The 14,626-nt window shown below is 46.7% G+C and overlaps 1 protein-coding gene across 1 annotated transcript; it reads left to right on the top strand.

Annotated features, from left to right (window-relative positions):
- Window positions 1–6,289: 6,289 nt before the first annotated feature.
- On the top strand, window positions 6,290–7,089 carry HOXD1 (homeobox D1; the record flags this gene model as incomplete). The annotated part of the gene is made up of 2 exons (XM_030454195.1): window positions 6,290–6,710; window positions 6,842–7,089. Coding segments are annotated over exons 1-2 (669 nt in total), but the record flags the coding sequence as incomplete, so codon positions are not given.
- Between the last annotated feature and the right edge of the window lie 7,537 nt (window positions 7,090–14,626).

Here is a 14,626-nt window from a genome sequence, read left to right on the forward strand (position 1 = left end):
ATAGTATTCCATAGATATATATGTTTGTATCTTTTTCTGTAATCAATGTATCGATGACTAAAATTGTCCATGTAGGGATTTTTGGGTGTTATTCAAAACACGATGTATTTTGCATCGCCTGCTTCCATACACAATACGGCAAGGCAGCACCATTTCTGCAGGGATGTCCCTGGGGTAACCCAGTGTACTTTTCCCAAGTGTTTCCCACCTTCATGCTCTGTAGACTTCTTCAAACAGTGTTTGATTTGACTTACACTATTAGTCCTTCATTAAATTTGTTAAGGAAGAAATGGCTGTTTATAGATAGCCCTTCCCCAGGCCTGAGAAAGAAAGGGTTTCACAGGAACCCTGACCACAAACATAGTGTTACTGAGGCACACTGCCCTGAATTATGTCCATTTTACGGAAAAACAGGGTTTGCAGACTTGGTTTCCAGTGGGGGAGCGCATGCGAGGGGGAATCTTGTAAATAAATTCACTTTTTTCTTCATGACTCTGGCAAAGGCATCTTGTTTGTAATGCAGTAGAAGCCCACGATGATAACTTAATTATTAGAAGTAATGTTACTTTAGCAAGATCGCTGGCATTTTTACAATGTTTGTACAAGCATCAGCAATCTAGAGGAGAGAGACAGTTTGGCACAAGCCAGACTTTTTCTTGGCCCATCATTTAAAACCCATATATTATAAACAACCCCCTTTTGCACTCAATAGGAACTCAGCTCCTTTGCAACAGCATCTGATGTGCTGAACTGAGGTCATCCATTTAAAACACAACTTGTCAGCCATTGCCAGACCTAGGGCTGATCCCAGCCTTGCCTTTCCTTGCCATAGTACCCATTCCCCTCCTTTCTTCCTCCTTCCATATGCTTTAGACCCATAACAGTTTGACTGAGCCAGGGTCTATAAATCCTGGCAGCACTACAGCAATATTTGGGCTAGAGACCTGCTTACAGCACCAGTTGAGAGGTATAAGGGTTGCACTGAACTGCAGCAAGGCCATGCAGGTTCTTCTGTCCAGAGCAGTGGGTTTTGGACCTCCACTGGTTGATCTGGCCCTTAGAGTAACCTGTGTTTTAACAGGGCTGCAGCAGCTTCCCTGCTGCAAAAGGGAAACAAGGCTTTGTGTAAGCTCTGTGGAGTCAGAACAGGGCTGAGCTACCCCTTTGCACTCTGATTTTTTTGAGGGGCATCCGATCTGTCTAGGGCCTCATAAGCAGCAAGGGGGGCAGGGGAATGTAGGCAGGCATGGCCAGGGGCTCTCATGGATGTCACTGTCTTGCAGGTGCCACTTGTGTGGGGCTGAGAAAACAAAATCAAATGCCTCCTGCTTTGTTGGTAGAGGCACCAACCATGGGACCATGGCTGGGTGACCTATGGCTGCAGGCAACCTTGTCCATACATGAAGAGGAGTCAGCTGGCTGCACACCCAGGAGACTAGGCAGGCAGGGGGAGGGCTGGCTGAGAAAGAGGAAGCCCACCAACACCATCTAAAAGACCTTTGACTTTCTTGGGGACCAACTGGGTCAATGGAGCTCCACAGCAAGAAGTCTGAAGGCAGAATCCACCTCTGGGATCTCTGCACCTCATCACCTCCATGTGAAGCCCTGTGAAACAGCCTGCAGGGAGATCCAGGCAAAAGAAGGGCTACACAGCTGGGGAAAAAGAAGGTTAAAAGGGGATGGAGCTGCCATGCTACCAGTGGCATGGCACCTCGCTGGCAGTTGTCAGCTGGGTAGGGAAGGAGCTGCAGGTTTAGATGCCATCCTTGTGTGTGCCCAGAAGCTGCACACAGAGGCAGCACAGGGAAGGCACAGAGTGCAGTGCTGTGCTGAGCTGAGCTGTGCTGTGGAGAGGCCCAGTTGCCCAGCATTACCACACAGACATGCCTGGGAACAAAAGCTGGAGCCAGACTGGCAGCACAAAGGGGCCAGTGCTGCTGGGGCCATTAGGGCTGTGGTGGTTGGCTGGGCACAGTCTGATGCTATATGGTGATGAACCAACTATCATCTGTTTTTAAAAGCTGTGAGATGGGCTGGGCCAGAGCTCAGTTTGGCCACAGCCGCTTTCCAGGGACTGAGAGAAAAGTTAATTCTTGAATAGGCAACACCTCTCCATCCCCACTTGAGCAGCAGCAGTGCCTGTGCCATGGTCCTTGCAGGGACTGGGGCTGGCGGGGGAGGGAGGTGGTTGTCTATATTAAATGTCATCAATCACATGATGTGCACTTCTCACTTGACAGTTGTTCCTCCTACTTCAGCTTGGGCCTGAGCCAGCTGGGATATGACCAGAAACCCCAGATAGCAGAGGCAGAGCCCAGTCCTGGAGCCCGAGAGCCATGCACTGTTGTGGTTTCCAGCCAGCAGGAAAGGACAGAGCTTCTATGGTGATAAAGGCTGAGATGCAAAATGGGACACAGCAAGGTGTCTCAGCCTGCACATCTCCAGGACTCTGCAGATGTTACTCAGGCCTTTGTCTCCAGCATCAGAGCCCAAGGTCCCAGAGCTCCCTGCACTGCGCTGTGATGAACCCCAGGGAGGCTCGGACACAATGACCAGAAGCACAAAGCTGAAGAAAATTAGCACAGGACCTCTGCTAGGTTAAAAACACTCTGGTGTGTACAATTTGAACACCTGAGTTTATTTTTTTGTCTTTATTTGCTGATACGTGGTTTTCCTTGTAACAGCAGAAATTTGGGGAGAGGGTAGGCTGTCCCCTTGCAGTGTGAGATGCATAGCCTTGATCTTTCCTCTGAGGAGCCTTAGACACCTTTTAGGACATTTGGGAGCAAGAAGGGCTGGGCAAGGAAGAAATCTTTTTTGCAGATCCTTTGACATCTCTGTTTTGCAAACAGCTGTATGGCTTGGCTTTGGGTTATCAGTATGCATAATTTTTCCTTCCTACCAAATTGACAGCCATGGGAGAGGAACGGGGTCGTTATAAGGCACGAGAACCCATGTGGAATCACTCTTCTGGGGAAATCCATACAGAAGAAGGGAGAGATTTTTCCTCTTCTCTGTGTTTATGCTCTCCCCATGTACTGGGAGATCACAGGTCTCTGTCCCAGGTCTAGTGAAACTGCTCCAGGGGTCAGGCAGGAAAGGAGAACTTGTGGCAGGAAAGTGTCTATGGTAGAGGGACACACACCTTCCTTGGGAAGGTCACAGAGTGTTCTGCCCACCTGGAAGGTCTGTGCTTGTGTTGGAGTTGGTCTTGGCTCTCCTGGAGCAGCAGAAAGATTTGTCTTCTTTGCCCTTGGGCCTCTGTACCTCCCTGTTTATAAACACACTTCACAAAATGAACTCCCCAGAGCTTCTCCATCTTCTCTAGTAGCCTTCTTTCAAGGGGTCTTTGCTGGTTTGTATGTGTTAAAAGGGCCACTGGTTAACTATTCAGGGTTGGCTTACATCTTTGGAATGCTCACCCACACCCTGGCTGTCTCCACACTTTGGAAGTTCATCCCCATGTACTGCTGAGAACCAGCTCTCCATGCCTGCCAGTGTCATGGCAGCAGAGAGGGAAGGAGAAGGTCATGGTTGTAGCAGACCTTTCACACTATTTTCCTGAGGGCTAGGAAAGGATCCATGGGATCTCCTGAGTGTTAATTATTGTGACAAGCACAGAGTCTCAGGGCTGCCATTACCTTAAACACACACCCAGTGCTCAAGCAGCCTCTCCATGCTGCTTTGTGACTTTTTGGCTGAGCTTCTTCCTTCATTATCTTTGCTCAGGCTTTGCAGTGGTCCACATGTTTACAGAAGAGTGGTGCACGGGGGCTGTTTTGGTCCATCATTCTCATATAGATTTCTGCCCTGGCATCTCCACTGGCTTGCACTGTTCACACAGACATCACTAAACCTCCCAGACATTCTTAAATTGCTTTCCACACCATCTTGTTATTTTCACTCTTCTTTTTATCACATTTTTTCCTCCTTTGACTTTCAGGGACTTTTTCCATCAAACCTTTTGCAAAAAATAGCAGCAGTCAGCCAGCTTCATAGCACTGGGACTCAGGTATTTAAGTCTGAACACCGTGAAATTCAGGAATGTAGAAAATTGCATCCCCCTCAAAAGCCAGAGAGAGCAGCAATAAGAGATGCTTTGCCTGTGTTTAGCCACTGATTTCTGCTTTCCTCATCCTTAAACAATCCTGCAAAAATAAACAGGTAGCAAATGAGAAACTTGATAACCAAATCCAGCTGGGTGAATGGAAAGATCGTATGTTGATGTGAACATGGACAGCTTTTCTAACATTTAAAACACAGCTTTAGGTGTAATTAAACCAGTTGCATTCTGCAAACAGAAGATTCAAGTAAAGCAGCAGCCCTCCTCCAGAGACAATCCTGTTTGCCTCACTTTGGACAGTTTTTACAGCAGGAGAAACTGAAAGGCACAGATGCTTTCCTGTATGGACAGCCTTTCTCTGCTAAAGAGAAATCCTGATGTTCCCAGGCTTCTGTTTTGTCAGAAAATCACATTTTCCAAACTGCTCTGATTGCCACTGGTGTGCTGAGCATGTTTTTATAATTTAAATTTAAACTCTCTCGCAAAATGTATGTTTCCTGAGAAGGTGTATTTGTTTTAAACTGTTCTAATTTATACCTGCATCTTCTGCTAATAGAGAGGCAGTTGATATCCCATTGTTAGTGCAGCACAGATCATAGCAGTGAACAAGCTTGTATATGAAGGACACACAACTTCAGGATGCTGGGCTTACTGTGACTGCTCTGTCTATAGACTATGAGCCCCAAGCACATTAAAGCAGCAAATCTGTAGAGCCAGACTCTGCTCTCTAGTTGCTCTGCTTTATAGCAGAAGGGCTGGGTGAGTTGGGGGGAAAGAGGGACTGACAGAAAGACCAGTCACTGGTCAGAACCCATATGCAGCAAAGCACTCCCATGTCCTTGTGGGCTGCCTGAGCCCACAGGCTCTTCAGGAAAGAAAAGCCAGGCCTGCTCTGAACCATCAGCTGGGTGTAACAGTGGGGCAGTTGGGGCTGAGCTGTAGAACACAAGTCTCCAAGTGGAGAGTGAATCAGTGGGATGGTCTGACAGTGTCACCTCATGGTGTTCGTTCCCTGCCATCAGCTCAGGTCTTTGAAATCTGAAAAAGTCTGAGTGGGATTTTTCCTTCTCTGGGGATCCTGGTTGCCCTTGGGTGGCTGGCACCATGTCTGGTCCTCATTAAATCTGTGGCCTCTTCCTGACAAGTGGCATTTTTTTTTCCAGTATATATATTTTTTTTTTCTTTAGTAAGGTACTACCCTTGCACTTCCCAGTTGAGTCCATATCCACCTCCTAAGACTTGGAAGGTTACATGCCTAACTCAAAAGCAGCATGATGTAGCTCTTATTTGTGTTCCTTGTCTGTCCAGTTGTAGGTTGCCAAAATCCAAGTGTGCTCTGCCCAGTGCACCATTTCGCTGTTCTGAACTGCGCTGACACATGGTTATCAGTTGTTGAGTTGGATGAAACTCCTCATTATCCAAATCAAGCATATAGGTAGCTCAAACTGGATGATCGAGCATCACTTGAAGCAATTTGGGGAAAGACGATCACTTTTGCAGTCCAGGCTTCACATCCTCCACCCGTGTTTCCATTCCCTGCCACTCTGGGGGATGAAAAACCAGAGAGAGAGTTGGAGGGTTTGGCCGGGCAGTGCAACTCGCTTCACTCTGCCAGCTGCAAGCGCTCAGTAAACAATGCTGAACAGCCAAGGGAGAAATGAAAGTCCATTAATGGGGTGAGCCCAGGGATTCACTTTTGAGAGGCTGCAGAGCACTTATCTGATGGAGTAAGACACCATTAAGTGCCTCGAGGTGCAGCAACCCCCGCCCCCGCGAGTGCGGACAGTCAGGGGGTGGCTGGGCATCCCGCCGCGCCCCGCCAGCTCTCTCGAGCTGCGTGGGCTCCCGTGGGAGCCCCCGGGGGCCTGGCCAGTAGCAGGGCAAGGGGAGGGAGCAGAGCAGCCCTGGGACGGGAGCCTGGGGAGGGGGAGAGCTCAAGCTTACCCATCCCCCAAACTCCCGGCAAGCGGCCCCGAAGTGCAAGGCGGTTCCGGCGGGTCCACAGCGAGCGGCAGGTCCCGGGAGGGCTCGGGGGCGCTGCCCACCCTGAGCCTCGCGACGGCCCTGGGCAGCCCGGCGGCGCCTGGGACCCCCGGTGCGGGTCCTCGCTGGGCTCCCATTGGCCGCGGGGCGGGACGTGCCGCCCCGTTCCCGGCCCTATATTAGGGCAATATTGCCCCGCCGGGGCGCGGGGCAGGTGCGAGGAGCACCACTGCCCCGCGGGCCATGGACCTGGGATATTTTCCCCTCGCTTTCCCGCCCGGGCTTTGTCACGGGGCCCCGCTGCCCCCATACCCCGGACGGGGCGACGGAGCCTTCCTGACGCTGGGCACCGCGGCCAGCGCCTCGTCTTCCTCGCCCCCAGCCTGCGCGGGGGCAGCGGGGTACCCGGGCGTCCCCCCCGCGGCACCAGGTCCCCGCTACCGGCCGTGTCGCGGAACCGGGTCGCTGGGCTTCGCCACGTCCATCTTCCCCGAGAGCGGCCGCCCGCTGCCGCCGGAGCCCGGCCGCCCCCGCTCCTGTCCCGGTGGCGGAGGGCTGCCGGGCCTCTCGCCCTGCCCCGCGGCGGCGCCCGGCTCCCCGGCCCCCGCGGAGGCTCCCCGCACCTTCGAGTGGATGCGAGCGAAGCGGAGCCCGCCCGGGAGATGTGAGTGAGGCGGAGGGGCGCAATCCGGGGCTGCTCCCATCCCGGCTCCCCTCTGCCCCTCTCCTGCCCCGACCCCAGCCCCGGTTCCTCCCCCTGCCCTCGCTGAAGCGCAGTCTTTTTCTGCGTTGCAGGCGGCGCGGCGCAGTGCGGGGGGGAACTTTCTGCCTGCCCCGCACGCACCAGCTTCAGCACCAGGCAGCTCACGGAGCTGGAGAAGGAGTTCCACTTCAGCCGGTACCTGTCTCGGGCCCGTCGGCTCGAGGTGGCCCGCTCGCTGCGCCTCCGCGACGCCCAGGTGAAGGTTTGGTTCCAGAACCGCCGCATGAAGCAGAAGAAGCGGGAGCGGGAGGCGCTGGCCGCCCCCGCCGCTGCGCCCACGGGTGCCCCGAGCAGCCCCGCCTGAGACCCCGCCGCCCCCCGCGAAGAGGTCTGCCGGGGGTGTGGGTTTGGGCGGGAAGCTGCGGCCGGCGGGGCACGCGAGGTGTCCTCTCACCCGGGACCGCGGCGATGCAACTCCGCTGTTTTTCCAGTTGCAGCTTATTTACAGTTTTATTTATGAGGACTCAGGGAAAGGTGCCAGCCCGAAACTCTGCGGTAACTGCTCAAGGTCGGGCCAGGCCGAGGCAGCGGGCTGTCGCAGCTGGGAGCTGGAGGGGACCGTCACCGCGCTCAGGGAGGGCATAGAGCATCTCCGCCCGCTGCCATGGATGCGCGGAGCGCTGGTTGTAAGGGGACGTGCACCAAGCTCTCGACTCTTACTCCCTTTTGCATTTCAAAAGAGATCCGCAGGCTCAGGTAGAGTTCGTGCAGGAAAGACTTCTTGACCCCTCCCACGGGATGGGGCAGGGACGGTCACTGCTACAAGTGTGAGTCCACGATCCCTTTTTGAAAAAAGTGCCCTCGACTTCTGCCCTACCCTTTGTAAAATTGATGCTGCAAAAAGAGGCTGTTTATGCTTGTATTTATTTCTCATTCTTTCCTCTTCCTTTTGATGATGTTGCTGCTTTAGTCCAAAATCTATTTAGTAACTGGGAGAGAAGACTGAAGGTAAGTCTTAGGAGGGAGTCTTCCCATTCAAACTGCAGAGCTGTTGGGATTTTCCTTGCAGAGAGGCTCTGGGCTGCCCAGTACCGGTCAGAAGCTGCTCAGCTGGCTCCCGGCATGTGCCTGTGCAAGGGCAAGGCAACATAACGCCTCTTACAGCACTTAGAGCCAGACTCTCAGACTGTCTAGCTCCCACAGGCTTGATTGTATTTTATGGTTAAAGGAATGAACCATATTAAACGGTTAACAACTCTTGAATTTTTGCATGTGGTAAGATTTGCAAAGCGCATAAGGATGCTTGGGTTTGAGTACAGATCTCTGCCAGAGGATTCCTGTGTCTTTTACTTGGGGCACTTGTTCCCAGAGTGATAATGACAAGTGCAAAATTAATCAGTGATCCTCACTTCTCCCACTTTCATCTTTCTCAGAGATAACAGTATAAAAGTGGACAAAGGAGACGAGTTTAGACTCTTCCTGTCTGTGGCTGGGAGAACGTAACAGCAAGGCAGAGAAGAATGGCATCTGAAGTTACAGGAAGGTGATTTTATTTATTTGTGGGACAAAATGATTTTCGACAACTCTCTTTGCTTAGGATTTCTTCTGGGTGTCGGACTATGGATTGAAGAACAAGTTGTAGCACCACAGGAGGTGGATCTCAGGGAACCTGTGAGAACTGGGTTCCTGTCTAGAAGCCAGCCCTGGACAACAGCTGTTGGTCTTTGTTGGATACTTGCTGGGCAGAAGAAACACAGAAGATGGAGGTCTCAAGTCAAAAAATGTGCAATGTAGGGGACGCTTACTCTCCATAATACTTCCCATTCCCCAAGGTGCCCTTTGGCTTACACATTTTCTCATGGACTTCTGTTTTACAAGGGACTTCTGTTTTGCCACTGCCAATGATAGCTTCAGCAGTGCTTGGTGGGAGCCCTGGGAAACAGTGTGCTCCCAAAAGCTGGACAGGCACGTTGGAATGATGCTGTGGCAGAGGGCTCGTGGCTGAGTGGGGGCAGGAGGCCTCCTCGTCAAGGAAATGGGTGGCTCCATAGCCATCTCCTGAGGTTACACAGCATATAATGACTGTACTGGAAAATACAATAAAGCTAGTGGCTTGTGGTTGTGTATGCATGCAGGGACATTTTTGTTCTGTTTATGGTGTTACAGTTCATGTCCCACTGGCTGATTCCCTTCACAGGTTATCACTGAAAAATTCTCAGGACTGAAGCACATGTATGAAACTAGTTGCAACCAAAATGTTTCGATTGCAGTTCATTATTAAAGTAATAACACCAAACAAGTGTTTATACTTCAGGCTGATCATTCATTTAAAATAGTAAATAATATTTTTGCCACATTTTTTTGAGAAGATGCTATTTAAAGCAGAATAAAGCAGCTGTTTTCAGAGTATATTGTTATAAAGTTATAGCAATGTATAGACATGGAGCCAGAATGATCCACCTTTCTAAAAGCATTTGGTTCACATGTGAACTTTAGAAAACAGCTGTGTTTTTAGTTGCCTCCAAATTTGTCATGTGTATTATGTTGCAAGTTTGTCAGTCTTTTATTTTCCCAATGATTTTGATATTTGTGCTAGGCACTTCAGGCCAGTGGAAAGTTTTCCACACTACTGGCATGATCCTGCACTGCCAACATGGAAATAAAAATTCTCACTGATTTCCATGGTGCTGGATCAGACCATTAGAGCATACTAAGTCTTTTATAATGAATGTTTTCATGCCGTATATTTTCCTGAATAAATAAATACATGTGCTGACCTTGTAGCAGTGCACAGTTCTGTATCCATCAAAATGCCACAGCTTGAATATATAGAGATTTGCTTGCAAATTAAGATTAAACCTTAATACTCTTTTATGGCAGTCTGAATCAATTTGCTGGTATGAACATAACTATATTCTGTTTTAAGAACCAGTACTTAGTATTATGTGTAATTTCTTCTCACATGACATGGCCAGTTTAATAGGATCTTTCTTCTTCACAGTTCTACCTGAGGGTTAGATGTTGCTCCTTTGCATCATTCTGTCAGCAAGATACCTTGATGAAGGAGCTAATGCAACTCACGTGCCAATTCCTGAATAATTAAATAAAAATGCACGTGATATACACAAGGCAAATGAATGGTAGATAAGATCTAAGATTCACTCATTTAAAATTAATCTCAAGAGTTGTGTCTTGCATGTGTTCAATTTGATGCCTAGCAGTTGGAAACAGGTTCTAGGTCAGGCAGATAGTGGTAAGAGCACAAGTTGCAGTTCTCACCACAATCAGAACAAAATATTCCCAACTTGACTCATTAGATACCTGACACCATATAATTTATCACAGATTATGAAAATACTATTTCCTGGACTTATTTTCTTTCAAACATCATTAGAAACCACAGAAAGACCATTTTGTTTCAGTCATATATTAATTTTTCCTTCTAACTACTGCTCAAAGGGATATGAACCACTGGCTACAAAGGGATATGAACAAAATATTTTTTTATGTGTTCTCATTTTGCCTGAAACAGAACAAAAATATTGATTTGGAAGGCTTTCAAGGAGAAAAAAACTGTTAAACTACTGAGCCTAAGTGATATGTGAATGCAGGGGTTTCATATCCCTTGGATAGGTAAGTCATAACAAAAAATCACACCTCTCAAAAAAACAAGCTTAAGCAAGAACCCAGGCTTGCTTGGGTATCTGGCTCCCCATGCAGAACTGAATGAGTGTGTTATTGCTTGGAAATACAACACAGGCAATGCTTTGCTGGGGGTCAAACCAATGACTCTGGTTATGGTGTGAGCTGCATGTGCAAGTTTATTTTGAGCATGAAAGAATGCAGCCCTAAACCAGAAAACAAAAATATGCAACCCAATCACCACGTTTCAATCTCCTTTTAAAAGTGTGCCATTTCCTTTATTTATTGGAAAAACCTGAAACGGTGGCTCATGCATAAAATGGTAGAGATTATTAGCAGTGGAGAACAGACTGTTACCTCTTTTAAGAAAAACCTTTACCGGCAAAATTACAAAATGGAAAGACCTCCTTGTAGTTCCAAGCACTTGTCTCTAACAGCTAATAAATCACACTTATGGTTTGTCCTGCACCACTCAGCCTAAATTCCAAGGAAATCCCGAGAACACTTGCGAATCCCTGATGACTAAGGCAAGAGAAGTATGGATAGAAACCCCAAATAAGACATGGCTGGTACCAGCCTATCAAGGCATGAATGAAGTTCCAGGGAAAAGCATTGGTGATTTATGGCTATATATAGCTATATGAATATGGGTCACTCAATCTCAACAGTAATTTTTAAATTACTTTTCTTAATGTCAATTAACTAGAGGCATCTTTAGCCAGGGAAAGACATCCTGTTGAAAGAAAGAAAAGTCAACCAAATGACAAATCATTCTGCTCTCCATTGTAACAATATCTATTATTCACCCCTCCCCCCAACCATCTCTAAAATGCCCACCAAATAATTCTGAGCAATATATAGGAAAAGATGCATGCAGCATCAGCATCTTACTGTATTTTAGTTTTATCCAGAAATCATTTGCTGTTCTTGAACGTTGGCCAAGTGAACAAAGCTCGGCTGTGCAACGTGTGAATCTTCCTTGGCTTAATTATGCCTGCATGGAGTGCTAAAATCTCAGATGGAGACTAAGTCCTGAGAACTGCTTGTAAGTAGGACAAAGCTTCCTTTATACTGAAAAAATCTAGATCACTGGGAAAAGGACTTTTCATAAACAACTTTTTCTTGTGCTTTTTTTTCCTCAAAAGGCAGCAGCCCCTGGTGATTAACAAATTGGAAACCAGAAGTTTAAGTAAACAAACAAATACATGAACAAATACAGTCAGTTCCTTCTCCAACAGCCTATCACATTTCCTGCCACCTGGAAAATAGATCTTTTCACCACACTTCCTCGGAAAGCATAGTGTTACAAATAATAAACTGCAAGAATTCTCAGTTTATTCAGGAAACTGAGGCATTTTTAACCAGGATGGCATATCATGCCTCACAAGAATGTCTAACAGGTCTAACTCTAGAAGCCTGGCCTATAGATCGTGGGCACACACTAATCCTGGCAGTCTCTGGAATCAGCTCTGTACTTTAAGCATAGATATTGGAATAACTATTTTTAAAACCAACATATGTATGGATTTATAAATGATAATGTTGGGTGACATTTTCTTTGTTGATCAAGTGTATCAAATCCAATGACATGACACTGTTAAATGCCTATTAATTAAAAAAACCCATCTATCTTTCCTTTTAGAAATATAGAATTTTAGAAAGTGTGGTAGGTACATGACACCAATGGATTATTAAACCTATTTTCTCATGCTGGAGGGACTAGACCACAGTGGACACAACAGGGTGATGTCTTAAAATAAGTCCAAGATTTTGTAAAATTTTGTAATTGTAACCAGCATTGTGAGCACAGTGACTTTCATTTTAATAGCACCAGACAGACAGTTAAAAAAAATGAGAGAGGACTGTGGAAGACTCCTAATGCCACATCTCATTTAAGAAATAGACCACCTGGTGCTTCTGGTTGCTTTTCAAATGTAGTACCAAATCAAATAGATTTGGTAATCTGATTTGGGACTTCACAGGTGTGAATTGTTACAGCACGAGCTGCATGAGAAAAGGACTATAACAGCTCTGGGGCTAATAATAAATGTGAAAGAAAAAAAAAAAGAAAAAGAAGAAAAAAAAGAATTATGCCCTGCCTGCATGTTGTTAGTGTCATCTATGACGCTGCTGTGTCTGTCACCTGTGACTTAAGGCCTGTAACAAGAGCTCACTCACCCCAGAGGCAGGCAGCTGCACTTTCAGAGGCATAAACATGGCAAGAACTGGAAATGCATGGCTCAGGCCTGTTCTTCTGAAAGATTTTTTTCCTAAATTTAAAATCCATTGTCTTTAATAGAAAGGTGATGACGTACCTGGATGTTCTTGGAAGCAGTCACATCCAGAAAGGGACACACAGATCTGTGGTCACTGCAGTTTGTGTCCTTTAGCCTTCATCAGCTGCAGGCTAGCTTGAGCCTGACCAGGGGCTGCATGAGGTACCAGCAGTGCTACCAGTTCCTCCCATTTGCTGGGTTTGCCAGACCCGAGGCTTGTTTTGCACTGATCCTGTCTGCATCCAGCTATGCTGACAGTTCAGACTGTCTGGCCATTGGACTCATCTGTGCAAGTCTTCTGCACAGGAGTTCAGATATATTGGCAAGTTCAGGCAATCATTTTACTAAACACATTTAATTCTGAACATCTGACTAAGAAGCCTTCAGATCCTAGCGACATTACTCTTGTAATTTTTGCCAGCCCATGGGGGGAACTGGGAGGAGGTACTGGATTGGGAATGTCACACTTGCACACGGCTGCTGGCTGGACTAGGCTGGAATTTACCCAGCCTGTGCTCTCTGCATGATCACAAAAACTGAATCTGGCTCATGAAGCTCAAAATATTCCTCTGTCAAGCATTCTTTTTCCATGTCCCAGTATTCAAAATGCTTCAAAGTGCATATTGTTTGCTACACTTCTTTTTGGTTTTCATTGCTTAGTCACAAAAAAGACAAAGGAGACACTTGATGCTTTTTTTCACATGCTTTCACATCCTTCTACTGGTTCTAGGAAAAGAATCAATCTGACCTGCCACATCTTCTCACAAATCTCAGGAGGTACCCAGCCTCACCAACTCATGCTCACAACTAAAATGACCATATGTTTTTAATCTGTATACATTCAAGTTATTTCAGTCAGCACATATTTTTTTTCCTTACCACAGTTTTACCCTGAGGAAAAACTATGTCAAGTATGAACTTCTACAGCTGTAATGAAGATATGGCAAAGATTTTCTTGTTCCTTTTATGGAACAGAACAATGATTTTTAGATGGAGTAGATTCAACATCTGAAGTCTCTGTTATGTCATATCTAGTGAATCAATTCTCAGCCTCCCTTAAAAATATAGCAGGGCACTCCTGCTTGTTCAGGCTACATGTTTACACTGGAAGTGTTGATAAAACAAAACAAAACACAACACCAAACAGCCTAGAGAAAAGCTTCTTTTTATGAGACACATGGGGGAAATTACTCAGAAAGTAAAAAGTCACTTCCATGTATATTTTTTTTTAAAGGAGGTTTCCCATCTGGAGGAAAAAAGTTTATAAAAGATCATCCAGCTCTGCAGCATTTAGCTGTAAAACCATAAAAGTCAGTATAAAAAACAGATTGGTTCTCTGAGGACCAAGTAATTAGGCAGAAGCAGTCATGACTCTTCTGCGTAAGTGTGGTAGACAGCTAAGAGCTAAGCCCCATCTTGGCTCAGCAGAGACAGCACTCACATGGTACCAAAAAGGTTCATATCTCTGCTTCAGCATGTTGGCCTCTTCCCCTGAGCACTCACCAAGGACATAGAGGTTGATTGAGATGCTTTAGACCCTATGAATTCTCCACCAAACTTTCCTCTTCAGAGTTAAAATTTTTGTTGGGCTTTTATGTTGCAAGGAAGTCTATGCATATGACAGATGAGGGTTTTTTGTAGGTGGGTCTTGCTCTCAATTTTGAAGATCTTTTAAAGGGGGTTTGGTTTTATACCAGTGTGGAATAGCAACACATTTTTAATCTCAAAAATCTTTTGGGACAAGGAAACTATTTCCTGCCCAGCTCTACAATTAATCACAGCACATCCCTCTTACAGTGTGTTACAGATAAATAATTCATTACAGCTGCCTCTTCCTTCCATGCAGGATAGGCAGTTGTGATCTTTTCTACGGAAAGAAGAAAGTTAATTCTTTCTATGCTGGCCTCCAGAGAAGGATTTAGATCCTCTAGCAAGGAGCTTTGATAAATTAATAAACCT

This window comes from Calypte anna, chromosome 7 (genome assembly GCF_003957555.1).
Source record: "Calypte anna isolate BGI_N300 chromosome 7, bCalAnn1_v1.p, whole genome shotgun sequence".
NCBI lineage: Eukaryota > Metazoa > Chordata > Aves > Apodiformes > Trochilidae > Calypte > Calypte anna.